The 13,757-nt window shown below is 49.6% G+C and overlaps 1 protein-coding gene across 1 annotated transcript in view; it reads left to right on the top strand.

Annotated features, from left to right (window-relative positions):
* The first annotated feature begins 6,302 nt into the window (after positions 1–6,302).
* Positions 6,303–13,757, top strand: part of PLXNC1 (plexin C1) — a 174,063-nt gene continuing 166,608 nt past the window's right edge. The window contains exon 1 of the mRNA XM_066368633.1: positions 6,303–7,730. Coding sequence (XP_066224730.1) covers positions 6,666–7,730 — 1,065 coding nt within the window. The 5' untranslated portion in view covers positions 6,303–6,665. The remainder of the gene's footprint in view (positions 7,731–13,757) is intronic.

Raw genomic sequence — 13,757 nt, 5'->3', positions numbered from 1 at the left:
GCGTGGCTCGCAAGCCACATGCAGCTCTTTGGCCCCTTTAGAGTGTTTAGCAAAGGCCAGCTTAGGAGTACTCTAATTAAGTTAATAACAATGTACCTACCTATATAGTTTCAGTTTAAAAAATTTGGCTCTCAAAAGAAATTTCAATCTAGTACTGTTGATAGTTGGCTCTGTTGACTAATGAGTTTGCCGACCACCGGAAGAGATGCTGTTGGACCTCCACATTGCCAGTGCCATCCCCAGAGCAGCTGACAAGTGGAGTAGCCCTCCCCATGGGGACTACATGGCAGGCTTCCCAACAGCAACAACCCATGCTCAGAGCTGATGCCAGTCACTCCTGGCCCACCTTGGTGGGAGTACTTTCCAGGAGTGGAAAGGACAGAAGAATGAGAAGGGGTGTGAGCACGAGACTGCTCACCGCCAAGTCCAGCAACTTTATTAGTCAGCTCGGAGCATCTCCCCATCAGAATCCGAAGGAAACAGAACGATGAGTGACCATGAAGGTATCTGTGTGTTTATCTTATCTTCTATTCATTTCAAGAGTTTGAGTTATTATTAATGTGAGGGCCTGGTTTCTGGCAGCTCTTCTCTTTGAATGGGTTCATGCAAAGCTGCCAGTTATCAAAGGATCCAGGGCCCAGGATTATGCTGACAGGGAGCCTCAGAACTGTCATGGCAGAACAGAGACGTGGGAAGAGACACTGCATTCAAGAGGGATCAGCATTTTGTGTCTGGTCGTTCAAGCCCTTTTGGCTTCATATTTCAAAAGAACAGCAAGTAAAGTAAGAGCTGAGACAGGCTTGAATCTTGTGAAAATCAGAGAAAAGCTGGTGATCAAGAGATTGCTCAGCAAGTTACAGAGATTCGCCAACTCTGAAGAAATACTAAAGCGATGATTTTGTGTACTTCACACAGAGGGAACTCTAGCTGGTTTGGAAAAAACACTGAGATGGCTGATGAGTTACCATATTTTGCTTTCAACAGGTAGGGGTCTCAGACTCTCAGCACTGCTGGCTTTGGTGAATGTTTTGAAGAAAGAACACGAGAGAAACTTCATTGCATGGAGTGTACTACCTGTGATATAAGAAACTAGGGTGATGTGACGGAAGACAATTTGACTTTGGGTGACGGATATGCAACACAATCAAATGTCAAAATAACCTGGAGATGTTTTCTCTGAACATATGTACCCTGATTTATCAATGTCACCCCATTAAAATTAATAATATTAACAAAAAAAGAAACTAGGGTGATGGCCTAGACACCACCATTTCTTAAAAACATCGACAGTTACATCCTCTCCATAGGCAATAGCTCATTTATCCCTAAAGCTGAGTGAAGGCCCTTATTTAGCTTAAAGGAGGACATTTTGACCTGGAATAAAGAATTGTTTCTTTATATGTACTATCCATTCTCCCATCTACCATTGTCACTCTGCTGGTGAAAGACCATGACCTGTTAAGCCAGGATGTGGGAAAAGAGAACAAGTGTAATGTTAGAGCTGACCCCAAATTCAAAAGGTATCAAAGGGATACCACTGAGCCTTCATCACCTGAACCAAAGGCACGAGCACCATCACCAGGCAGAAGCATGTTCAGCAATTGTCTGGGGCCCTGTTGGGTGGGTGGGGAAAACGAGTCACTCACTGTGTTCCTCCAGCCACATCTTAACTGTGCTGCACTGGACTGACTGCTCATGTTGATTGAACTGCATTCAACTTGTCCCTCAGCATCAATTCAAACTTATTAAATGGCTCTTCATCCTATCTGTTTTCAACCATCTACCCATCAGCCGGCTAGAAAGGAGGCTGGATCCTTTCTTCTTCCTGTCAGTCACCAAAAGGGGCGAGCTTTGATAAGGGCCTGGATGTGGAAGACCACATAGACTGGAGCTAAGCTGTGGCGAAAGAAATGGCCTGTCTTAAGTCTTAGAAGGACAATACTGGTGCTATTCAACCCACTGGGTAGTGTTTCCCAAATGCGGCCTTGGGGTTGTAACTGTAGACAAAGCATAAAGAGAATTCATTGACCACCAGAACTAATGTTCTTGGTTGCATCCAATCCCTGCTGACCCAGTCATCCCTACAGACCGTTGTTAGTTAGTTTTGGGGATTTTTTTTTTTTGGTCAGAAAGAAAACTGAAACACTCATGATAGCCATCTTGTGACTGTGACCAATTGCCTGCTGAACAGTTCTTAATGTCCCAAGCCTCAGCAGGAAACCCTAAATCTGTAAAGTCCTGTCCAGCAGAAATGAGTCTGATTGCGGGTAGTCTGGTTAACCCAGATTGCCTTCAGTGCCTGAGGGAGTGAATATGTTCTCATTATGAAGACTTCCCCATCTAATGAAGGCTACAAATAAAAATGCTTGGAATCAGTCTGAACTGCCTGTCTCCGTGGTAGCAAGCCTCTTTCTGAAGGATAAATGTGTGCCATCTTCTTTTTGGAGGGTTTAGGGGAAGGGTTGGCATCAGCTAGTTGCGTTACAAGTTCTGAGTGTGCAATAAGTGACACCCAACAGGACGGGCTCTGTCAGTTGGAGAGGGAAGTTTTGTTACCAATGGGACTTGTACCCTTGGCTAGATAGCAGCATCCAAGAGAAAGAAATCAAAGACATACAGAATCCACATGCCTAAATATTTATTTCTGTTGTTTGTATTTCCCACACTTTTCACATATGAACTTGTGTCCTGAAGGTGGAGCTTTAGTACACAGGAAGATTGGAAAGGGGCAAACATGCTTATACAAAATGGGGCAGAATCAGCAAAGAATACATTTCTGTGCATCCTAGTTTCCTATATTTTTCACACCAAAAAGTAGGCACAGATTCAAATTTCTTTCACAGTAGGAACCTGCATTCAATTAAATGGGAGGGAAGAGAAGTCTGCTCTCAAGAGTGGGGCTTATGGCCCCAGTGGGCTTGTGAGAAACTGTAGCCATCAAAGCCATTTATACTTCTTGATGGTAGTGTTTTTAAGATTTTTTTTTTTCCAAAGTGAGGCAGCAATGAATTGAGTAGTGATCAAAATGCTGTACCATAGAGTATGTTTAATCCAAATAGCTCCCAAGATGGTCTGCTACTGATTGTACCAACTCTACAGGACTTAGAGAAATTACCTGGTTAGCAGTGAAGTAAGACTATCTCTGCAGTGGAATTGAACTGCTCCTTCTTAGCATATAACAGCCCTGCCGCAGCCGATTTACAAGGGCAGAGAAGATCAGTGTGTTCTTCATCACTCGCAGGGAAAATTTCAAAGTACTAGCACATAAATCCCTACTATGCCATGAAGGGCTCTCTGAGCTTTTGCAGATGTTTCTTGGATACGACTTTTTCCATTTCCAGCAGTGCGAAAATACTCGAAAAAATTCAGGTGGGCAGGAAATGGGGCACAAGGGCGGATTATTTTGAAAGAGCATCTGATTCACCTTGCCTACGATCCGATTCACATCAGGCCCGCACCTCAGGCCTTTCCCCTTCCTCCTCCTCCGCTCTCCTCACTGGCACCCCAACCACCATCATCACAGCAGACAGGGCAACCTTCTTTCTCGCAGGAAAGCATTTGCTGCCTACTGGCAGGCAAAGATAATGTTATCCAATTTCAAAGAAGGAAATTATGAATGGAAAGATGACCTCTCTGAATTCAGAATGTGAGAGCCGCTGATGGAATGATATAATCCTTTAACAGCACATCTAGGGCAGAAACTCATGTTTCTGTTCTGCTTTTTGCTTTAGCTCACTCTCCTTTCCTCAAGCCTTCCAAAGCTCCTGCGCCCGCCTTACCCCTCAGCACTGGGGAGAACAGGAAGCACGGCTGTAGAAATGTACACCTGACACGCTGCTCCTTCAGGAGAGCTCAGCATCCCTACCCCACCCCCCAAAAAACAGATTCTATCTAGAGTTGGGGGACTGGGACGGGAAGGAAGACAGGGGGTGCAGTTATCCTCCCTGGAGCCTGAAAACAGACTGGGAAGAGACAGATTGTTTCCCAAGCTTGTGTAGGGTCCTCAGGATGCCCTGGAGCCCTCCAGGATCACCTGGTGGTGCTATCAGTGGCAGCCTGGGCAGCTGGGAGGCATTTATGTATCCTTTAGGACAGTGGTCCCTAACCTTTTTTGGGCCACAGACTGGTTTAATGTCAGAAAATATTTTCACGGACCAGCCTCTAAGGTGGGACGAATAAATGTATCACGTGACCGAGACAAGCGTCAAGAGTGAGTCTTAGATGGATGTAACAGAGGGAATCTGGTCATTTTTTTAAAATAAAACATCGTTCAGACTTAACTATAAATAAAACGGAAATAATGTAAGTTATTTATTCTTTCTTTGCGGACCAGTAACGGTCCGCGGCCTGGGGGTTGGGGACCACTGCTTTAGGATACCTCCTTCTGAGAAATCATGAACCATCACCCAGGGGAGGTAGTCTTCAGGTGTGCCGTGATTCAGAAGCACAGGGTAGGGGTCGCCCTGGCTGGGTAGCTTGGTTGGTTAGAGTGTCCTCCAGAAGCACAAAGGTTGCTGGTCAGATTCCTGGTCAGGGCTCGTACAGGAATAGCTCCATGTTCCTGTCTGTCTCTCTCTCCTTTTGTTTCTCACTGAAACAAACAAACATACAAAGAAAAATTTTTTAAAAAACACAGGGTAGTGGAAAAGTATGTTTACAGTTGTGAGTACACAAAACACAGTTTATTCTTGTATTATCACTTACTAATTATAACAAATCTACTTTCCCTCACCCTGTATGCCAGGAGTCCCCAAACTACGGCCCGCAGGCCGCATGCGGCCCCCACCGCACTTCCGGAAGGGCACCTCTTTCATTGGTGGTCAGTGAGAGGAGCATAGTTCCCATTGAAATACTGGTCGGTTTGTTGATTTAAATTTACTTGTTCTTTATTTTAAATATTGTATTTGTTCCCGTTTTGTTTTTTTACTTTAAAATAAGATATGTGCAGTGTGCATAGGGATTTGTTCATAGTTTTTTTTATAGTCTGGCCCTTCAACGGTCTGAGGGACAGTGAACTGGCCCCCTGTGTAAAAAGTTTGGGGACCCCTGCTGTATGCTGTACTTCAGAAATTCTTGGTGGCTTGGGGGCAACAGGCTGCTATTTGCCCTCTACTAGAGTGGGTGAGGCCTCAGAGGGTTCTAAGCAAAGACATAGGAAAGGATAAGAGAGAAGACAGTCTTCTAAGGAAATAAGGGCACCTGCTCTAGGATTAGAAGGCTGGGCAGGGGAGGGGAGTTTGGAGCATTTAACCTGGGGAACTTTGCAGTCACGCCTGCCAAGAACCATCCTTGGCTATTATTGTAATGGCCACAGGTGGTACCTGGCTAGAGCAGGAGGTGTCAGTGGCCCTGGAGCTAGATATGGATTTGTCGATTCCGCTGTTTACCAGCAGTAGGGCCCCGGGCAAGTTCCATAAGCTCTCCATGATCATTCTCCTCACTACTAAATGAGAATAATAGCCACTAATTAATAGGGTTGCTATGGGCATTAAATGAGTCTTAATGTATATAGTGAATTTTGAACAGCACCCAGTACGTATTAAGTGTTCAGTAAATATTAGGCATTTTCAATAAGGTCAGACGGTGAGTAGAACTTTCAAAGTGCTAGATTCGAGAGCCTGGGACTCGGTTGCCACGGGAGATTAGAAAACCTTTTCAAATATGGGAGCTCCAGCCCCGGGGATTGTCCAGAACCAGAGTCTTGGCGCCTGCCTTTCGCCCATCTCACTCCTCTGACCAGGGAAATCCATCCCCAATGACAGGGGCGTCTTGATCCCGAGTCCCTAGCTCGTCCACGTCTCCCGCGCGCCTCCACAGGGCCTCCCTTTCCCCGCTCCACACCTGTCAGCCGTCCTCGCAACCTCCCTGTGGCCCCAGTCTCGGGCCTCAGCTGCAACCTCCAGCGCCCGGGGTCCTGGTTCCCCAATCCTTGCGTATCCCCTCCTGCCCTGCTGCTCTCGTAAACAAAACCCAAGGGTTGGAGGAGCCCCGCGGGCGGACGCGCGCGGGAGCCCGCTCGGTGCACTATTAGCGCGCCCCGGGAACCCCGGGCGAGCCAAGGGGCGATGGTGGCGGCCGTGGCGGCAGCCGCAGGAGACAGCTTTGTTTTGAATAGATGAAAGAGGCCACCTACACAGTAACCCAAATTATGAGATCTCCCTCCTCCCTATCTCACCGAATCAAGAGGGGAGGGGAGATGGGCGTGGAGGCAGGGCGGGCGGGCAGGAGGCGGAGGGCGGAGGAGGAAGAGGATGAAGACGGGGGCCAGTTGCATCCCACTTTCACAATGGGAAAGTGAAACGCACAAGCGCACCCAACCTCTCCAGCCCTCCCCGCCTGCCTCACTCCCCCTCCTTCCCTTCCGCGCCTCCCGGAGAGCGCCAGCGCTGCACAGAGGAACTCTCCGGAGAAGGAGGGCGAGGAGGAAGCGGTGCCGGAGCGCGCAGGGCTTGCCACCACCGCCGCCGCCGCCGCTGCACAGGCTGCCGGAGCGAGCCCGCCGCGCGCCGCCCTCTCCGCTCCCCTTCCCAGGCGAGCCGCGGGGATGGGGCGGCCGCGGGAGCCCGAGCGCGCGCAGGAGCCGCCGCCGCCCGCGTCTCCGTCGCCGCGCGCCTGAGCCGCCGTCGCCACCTCGCGCCCTGCCCCGGGGCGAACCGCCCAGCCCCATGGAGGTCTCCCGGAGAAAGGCACAAACGCGCCCCTCGCGCCCCGCCGCGCCGCTGCCCCTGCTCGCCTATCTGCTGGCTTTGGCGGCGCCCAGCCAGGGCACTGACGAGCCCGTGTGGAGGTCCGAGCAAGCCATCGGAGCCATCGCAGTGAGCCGGGCGGACGGCGTGTTCGTGGCGAGTGGTAGCTGCCTGGACCAGCTGGACTACAGCCTGGAGCACAGGCTCTCGCGCCTGTACCGGGACCAAGCGGGCAACTGCACGGAGCCCGTCTCGCTGGCGCCCCCCGCGCGGCCCCGGCCCGGGAGCAGCTTCAGCAAGCTGCTGCTGCCCTACCACGAGGGGGCGACCGACCTCGGGGGGCTGCTGCTAACGGGCTGGACCTTCGACCGAGGCGCCTGCGAGGTTCGGCGTCTGGGTAACCTAAGCCTCAAATCTCTGCGCAACGGTACCGAGGTTGTGTCTTGTCACCCGCAGGGCTCGACGGCTGGCGTGGTTTACCGTGCGGGCACGCCGAACCGCTGGTACCTGGCGGTGGCCGCCACCTACGTGCTGCCAGAGACTGAGACGACCAGTCGCTGCAACCCCGCGGCGTCCGACCGCAACACTGCCATCGCGATCAAGGACACGGAGGGGCGCAGCCTGGCCACGCAAGAGCTGGGCCGCCTCAACCTGCGTGGGGCAGGCGCGGGCAGCCTGCACTTCGTGGACGCCTTTCTCTGGAACGCCAGCGTGTACTTCCCCTACTATCCCTACAACTACACGAGCGGCGACGCCACGGGCTGGCCCAGCATGGCGCGCATTGCGCAGAGCACCGAGGTGCAGTTCCAGGGCCAAGCGGCCCTCGACTGCGGCCATGGGCACCCCTACGGCCGCCGCCTGCTCCTCTCCTCCAGCCTGGTGGAGTCTGTGGACGTCTGGGCTGGAGTGTTCAGCGCGGCCACCGGGGAGGGCCAGAAGAAGCGCTCCCCAGCCACCACGGCTCTCTGCCTCTTCAGGATGAGTGAAATCCAGGTGCGCGCCAAGAGCTGCAGTTGGGACTTCGAGCCCACCAAGCACAACTGCGTAAGTCCTGTCCCTGGACTCTGCCGGGAGCGCTCCCGCTGGAGAGCCGCCGCCGGTGCTGAGCGGGAGGGAGACCGGGCTGGCATTTACCAGGTCCGGGATTCACACAGTCCGGTGGCAGCCCGACGGCCGTTCTCTCGGTCTTCGAGGCCTCGGAGACTAAAGCACGGCCAGAGGTCCCCAAAGGGAGTGTAAAAAGGGAGGTAGAGAGGGTAGGAGTTAGGCTCAAAACTCTAGTGACTGCATCCTAGTGCCATCCTTCTCTATCCAAACGTGGACGCTTGTTTGGGGCTGAGCCTCCGCATGCCGCCCCACCCCCTCCCTTCCCAAATCGCTAACCCAGCTGTGTGATCTTAGCAGGCATATGGCTTGGACCCCTTTCCTCAACATGGTTACTAAACATAGTGCCCTCGGCAGAGAAGCCACTGAACCTAAAGGACTTACTGCCACACCCCAAGCATTGTGCCCCCCGCCACGGTAACACCTGTGATGTGGTCAGAAGAGTTGATAGCCAGCTGAACAGGAGACAGAGCTAACCTGGAAAAGAGGCTCCTGTTTGGCGGAACAGTACCCTCAGCGCGACCCACTGCAAGGGGGCGGGGTTGTGGTTCTGCTGAGGGTGTGATGTGGTCTCCAGCCCGCGGGAGAGGCTGGGATGGCAGAGGTGGCTTTGTGGGTAAAAGCTTCACCCTGAAGGGGAGAACAAGAGAAAGTGTTGGGGTGCTACACGCAGTTTCTGAGCTTCAGGTTGCCTGACTAAATCGTGGGGTTCAGAGGCACCACCCTTGTGTTGTACCAGCCAGGCAAAAGGCACAGGCTTCTTTTGGGTTCCCAGGGCAGCCACAGCGTGACTCTTGAGATTGGCATTTCTTTGACTGGAAAATAAAGCGCGGTTCAAGAGGGTCCAGTTGATGGGGATTATGGAGCCATTGTGCACTTCTCAGAGGCCGTTTTCCTTCCAAGGCTGCTGGCACATCAACTCCACATATGGCTCCTGAGAGGGGAGCCTGCTGAGAGCCTCCTTTATAACTGGACAGAAATCAAAGAGCAGAAATTAATGGCTACAGGTGTTACCATTGTTTTGGCATAAAATGTGTCAGGCCGGGGAGAAGTCTCCACTTGGAAAAGGTGTTGTGTTGGTACAATTGTTGTGTAAGCATACAGGGGAGCATTGGCTCTAAGGTGTACTAATATGTGTATAGAAAGACACTCCCAGCTCCACCCACCCCTTTCTGTGCAAAGCCCTTCTTATCAAATATTAGCCCTATTATCCAGGGAGCATAAAAAACTGAGGTTTTTTGCAAGGCTTCTTAGAATGGTCATTTGCTTCTTCCTCCTTGCCTGTCACTTGTGTGCTGAGACACACATAAAATGCCTTCATTTAGTACTGGTATAATTTTTTAAAGCATAAATGACACATAATGTACCCTAAAGGACTTCATCTTGCTATACACATATACAATAATTTAATATTTAATATCTGCCTTTATTAGCTCTTTATAATCTAATATTCAATAGTTCAAGTTTGGCAAAAATTATCACCTTCTACTCCTCCATTGAAAGACTTGAAAATACTCCGCAATATTACTTTGTGTCAAGCTTTAGGCATCCTTGGTGTCTGGGGTTAATGACAAGACAGCTCAGAGTCCCACAGCAGGTAATAACAGTGGAAGTCTAAGCTTTGCCATCTGACAGCTGTGTAGATGTGTGGAGCCAAGATATTTCTCTTGACTGCCTCCCTCCACCCATTGGGTCCTGGAGGACTTAGTTCCCTCCCAAACCCAGTTGGCATCCCAAATGCACTCAGAATCCACTTTCTGGCTTGATCAGGTGTTCCTACTTGTGCTGGGGTGAGGAGGGGAAGGGACAGTCAGAGAGCTGTTTATCGTCTTCACGGGAGCTTCTGGGAGAGAGCTGCTTCTTGGGAATCAAGCAAGGGATAAATGCATGCTGCCAAAAGGCTGGAATTGGGAAAAAAAATTACAAGAGGTTCCTCCGCAGCATTTCTTGCTGCTGTTCTTTTGTGTGTGTGTGTGTGTGTGTGTGTGTGTGTGTGTGTATTTTTCTGAAGTTGGAAACGAGGAGGCAGTCAGACAGACTCCCGCATGCGCCCGACCGGGATCCACTCGGCATGCCCACCAGGGGCAATTCTCTGCCCATCTGGGGCATTGTTCTGTTGCAACCAGAGCCATTCTAGCGCCTGAGGCAGAGGCCATGGAGTCATCCTCAGCGTCCAGGCCAACTTTGCTCCAATGGAGCCTTAGCTGTGGGAGGAGAAGAGAGAGACATAGAGGAAGGAGAGGGGGAGGGGTGGAGAAGCAGATGGGTGCTTCTCCTGTGTGTCCTGGCTGGGAATCGAACCCAGGACTCCTGCACGCCAGGCCAACGCTCTACCACTGAGCCAACTGGCCAGGGCGCTGCTGTTCTTTATTGAGAACTCCCAGTGTGCTCAGAGCTATGTGTTCTGAAAGACAGGTGACTCTACCCCCTGAGTTTGTCATCCAAGTTAAATAATATACAGTACTCTGGTTCAAACAATAGCATGTCATGGTTGCACAGGTAGGAGCCTAGAGTTTTGCTTTTCTTTTTTTCTTCCCTCATTTAAGTAAGTTTCATGCTGCTAAGTATGTACTAAAAAGTCTTAATGGAATTGAATTTCAAGAGGGGTTTGAAAATTTTTTTTAAAAGGTGGCAGTTTTGACAAAAAAGCTGACAATTTTGTAAGCTATTAAATAGGCAGATAAGATACTTCATTCAACAAGCATTTTTTGATGCCTGCTAGTGTAAGCAACACTCGGTGCCACTGATTTTGCCACTGAAAGGACAATGGCAGGTTGCAACCCCATTTAATGGGGTCATGGGATCAGTGTGCCCCTGGTTGTCACAGAGAACAATGATGTCACTTGAATGGCATTTGTTCTGCATTTTATTTTCAGGTTTGAATGTGTTTTTGGAAAAGGCATGCTGAATTATAGGCGCCTAAAACAGGAGACGGACTTGAAACACTCTCTAGAGGGAGCCTCAATAGATTCCAGCGGTGGTTCCTTCAGAACCGACAGACATCCAAGCAGTAAGCCACAGGCAGTGAGGCACAGCGGCTAGATTTGCTGGCCTTCCCCCTCTCCTCCTAGATGGCTTGCTCTGATTTTCCATCTTCAGTCAACCATGGGTGGCAAAGTGACAGGAGCAACTGGGTTGTGTTGTCTTGTTTCTTAGTTCTCTTCTTATCACCTGCTGCTGACTCGCTTTCCCTCCAGCTTCTCCTGCGAAGGATTTGTTTGTGGGATGCTGGTGCGACGAGCCTTTTCCACACTGGGCTATTACTTTTTCTGCCTTGCCACCAACTTTGAATCCCCTTTCACAACTCGACCAGGTTAGCTACAGCACATGAAGGTGCCAAGGCAGCCGATTTCTGTATACCTTAATAAATAACAACAGTCCTATAATAATCCTTAAGAAATATTTGCACAGTACTTCACCAGATATTATTTCAAGCCCCTCATCAAGTCTGAGGCTGAGTCCAGGGGGAGCATTCCCATTTACCTGACGAGGAAGCTCAACAGAACAGAGCAGCAGGTGCCAGGGCCTTCCAGCTTAAACCTTGGTCTTGCAATGTCTAATTGAGGATTATTTCCATTTCTCTGGTGCTTCTCAAATTTGTCCTCTAACTGAAAAGGCAGCAGACCTAAGATGTGGGGTTGAGGCTGGAGGGTGCCCCTGGAAATATGTTTTAAGATTTCATGTGATTTTTTTTTCATGCTATTTCATAACTATCTGTGTGCTTAGGCTAATGTAAAAAAAAAAATGAATGTTTTAAATTATGTACAAGTTAATGAATTTAACTTCCTCCCTGTCTGAACTCCAGCGACTCCTGGCACACCAATGCACTTGTAGAAAGTGTTTGTACCTGAGTTTTGAAGTCTGCTTATTCCAGATTTGTTTGGCTGCCATAGTTGGGTTTGGGGTTAGTTTTGGTTTAAATATGGAGGCCATCCACTCTGTAAACACTGAGAGTGGTGTGTTTTCTTACCATGTCGGCCAATAGGTTTGACTCTTCTAGTTCATTCTAACCCTTGTGAGGAGATATAACCCCTTCTTCCACACTCACTTAATTCCAAATCTTGACATAATTTTTTTTTGTTGTATTTTTCTGAAGCTGGAAACGGGGAGAGACAGTCAGACAGACTCCCGCATGCGCCCGACCGGGATCCACCTGGCACGCCCACCAGGGGCGACGCTCTGCCCACCAGGGGGCGATGCTCTGCCCCTCCGGGGTGTCGCTCTGCTGTGACCAGAGCCACTCTAGCGCCTGGGGCAGAGGCCAAGGAGCCATCCTCAGCGCCTGGGCCATCTTTGCTCCAATGGAGCCTTGGCTGCGGGAGGGGAAGAGAGAGATAGAGAGGAAGGAGGAGGGGGTGTGGAGAAGCAAATGGGCGCTTCTCCTATGTGCCCTGGCCGGGAATCGAACCCGGGTCCCCCGCACGCCAGGCCGACGCTCTACCGCTGAGCCAACCGGCCAGGGCCTCTTGACATAATTTAACTATCATGCAGACAACCACAAAACACTCACATGCTCTCCAATAGACAGTAACCCAAGTCACTTCCAGCCACTGCATGCAGAAGCGATGTCTCAGGACCACTTGGCAATGCAGACTTCTTGACCTCAAAATCCACAGGCTTCCTGTCATGTTTATTTCTCCTCTAGTTTCTATTACAATCCTGTCTAGCCATTTTGCAATCTATAGACTAGAGGGTGACTTTTACCTTCATATATATATATATATATATATATATGCGCAAGGGTGTATTTAAAAAGCCCAATACCCACTGAAATGGAAAAAGCAAAAGCAATCATAGCTACTATCTACCAGCTGGTTGTCATGGCCAGGATTTGTGTTAAGCACTTTATAGGTCTAATTTTTGCTTGATTCTCACAGCCATTCAATGAGGCAAGGACTGTAGTTATTATTATGATTTTGTAGATGAGAAAATTGAGGCCTGGAGAGCTTAAACAGGTTCCACAACTGGTAAATGGCAGAGGTTTTAGAACCTGGATGATCTGGCCAGAGGACCTGACTTAACCACCACCATGGGCAGTCCAGCACCACAGATATTGGATTGGGTCTTGGTGTCAGTTCTATCCTGTGTGGAGCCCAAGCTAGGCCCTTGCACTGCTCTGATAGTATCAGCTGTTTGCAGACGTCAGACTTATGATAGAACAGAGAATCCCTGACTGTGAACTTAGTTTCTGGTTCTGTGTATTTGGCCCCCTGAAGTTCATACTCTGGGAGGGTTGTAATTCCTAAGCAATCAACTTCTAGATAGCGTTGACATCTGCATTCTTTGTATGCAGATTAAGGAATGACCTCAGAGAGTCCTACAGGGCCTCAAGGCCCTGCTCCTAGTTTTTGTTCTTGGACCCAGCCTAGCTCCTAAACTAAATCCAGAGAGCTCAGCCTAAACCTGGATCACAGGCACTCTTTTCTTTATTAGCAGCCACAATTAAAATGTAATCCCCAGGAGGTCAGGAACCTTGTAACATTTTTTTCTCTCTTGAATTGAGAGTACCCAGCATGTTGTACCTGGTATATAGTTGGGTCTTAAGAAATATTTGTTGAGTTTATAAATGAAGGGTCTTGGAGGATCATGTTAGAAATAACTCCTGTCATTAGCAGCAACACTTTCCTGAGTCTGGCCACCTCATTCTCCTTCAGCTACCGTGTTTTCTTAATGTCTGATGTATCCAGCCTCTTTTTCCCAGTTCCAGGCTAGTTGGCATCCTCTACTCCTCTAGCTCTTCTCAGAAATCCCCATTTGTTGGAATAGCCAGGCTTCTGGTCTTGCCAATTTGGGAGTTAACTTGGACCGTAGAAACCCAGCATGGTTGGAACATCTATGGTATCACTGAATAACTTAATAATGATCATGCCTTTCAGTGGCAGGAGGAAAGGGCTTTATGCTGTAGGGCAATGGTTCTCAGCATGTCGTCTCTGGACTGGCAGCGTCAGCATCACCTGGAAACTTGCT

This window comes from Saccopteryx leptura, chromosome 2 (assembly GCF_036850995.1).
Source record: "Saccopteryx leptura isolate mSacLep1 chromosome 2, mSacLep1_pri_phased_curated, whole genome shotgun sequence".
NCBI lineage: Eukaryota > Metazoa > Chordata > Mammalia > Chiroptera > Emballonuridae > Saccopteryx > Saccopteryx leptura.
The sequence above is the reverse complement of the archived record's forward strand: the minus strand, read 5'-3'. Positions and strand labels throughout refer to the sequence as shown.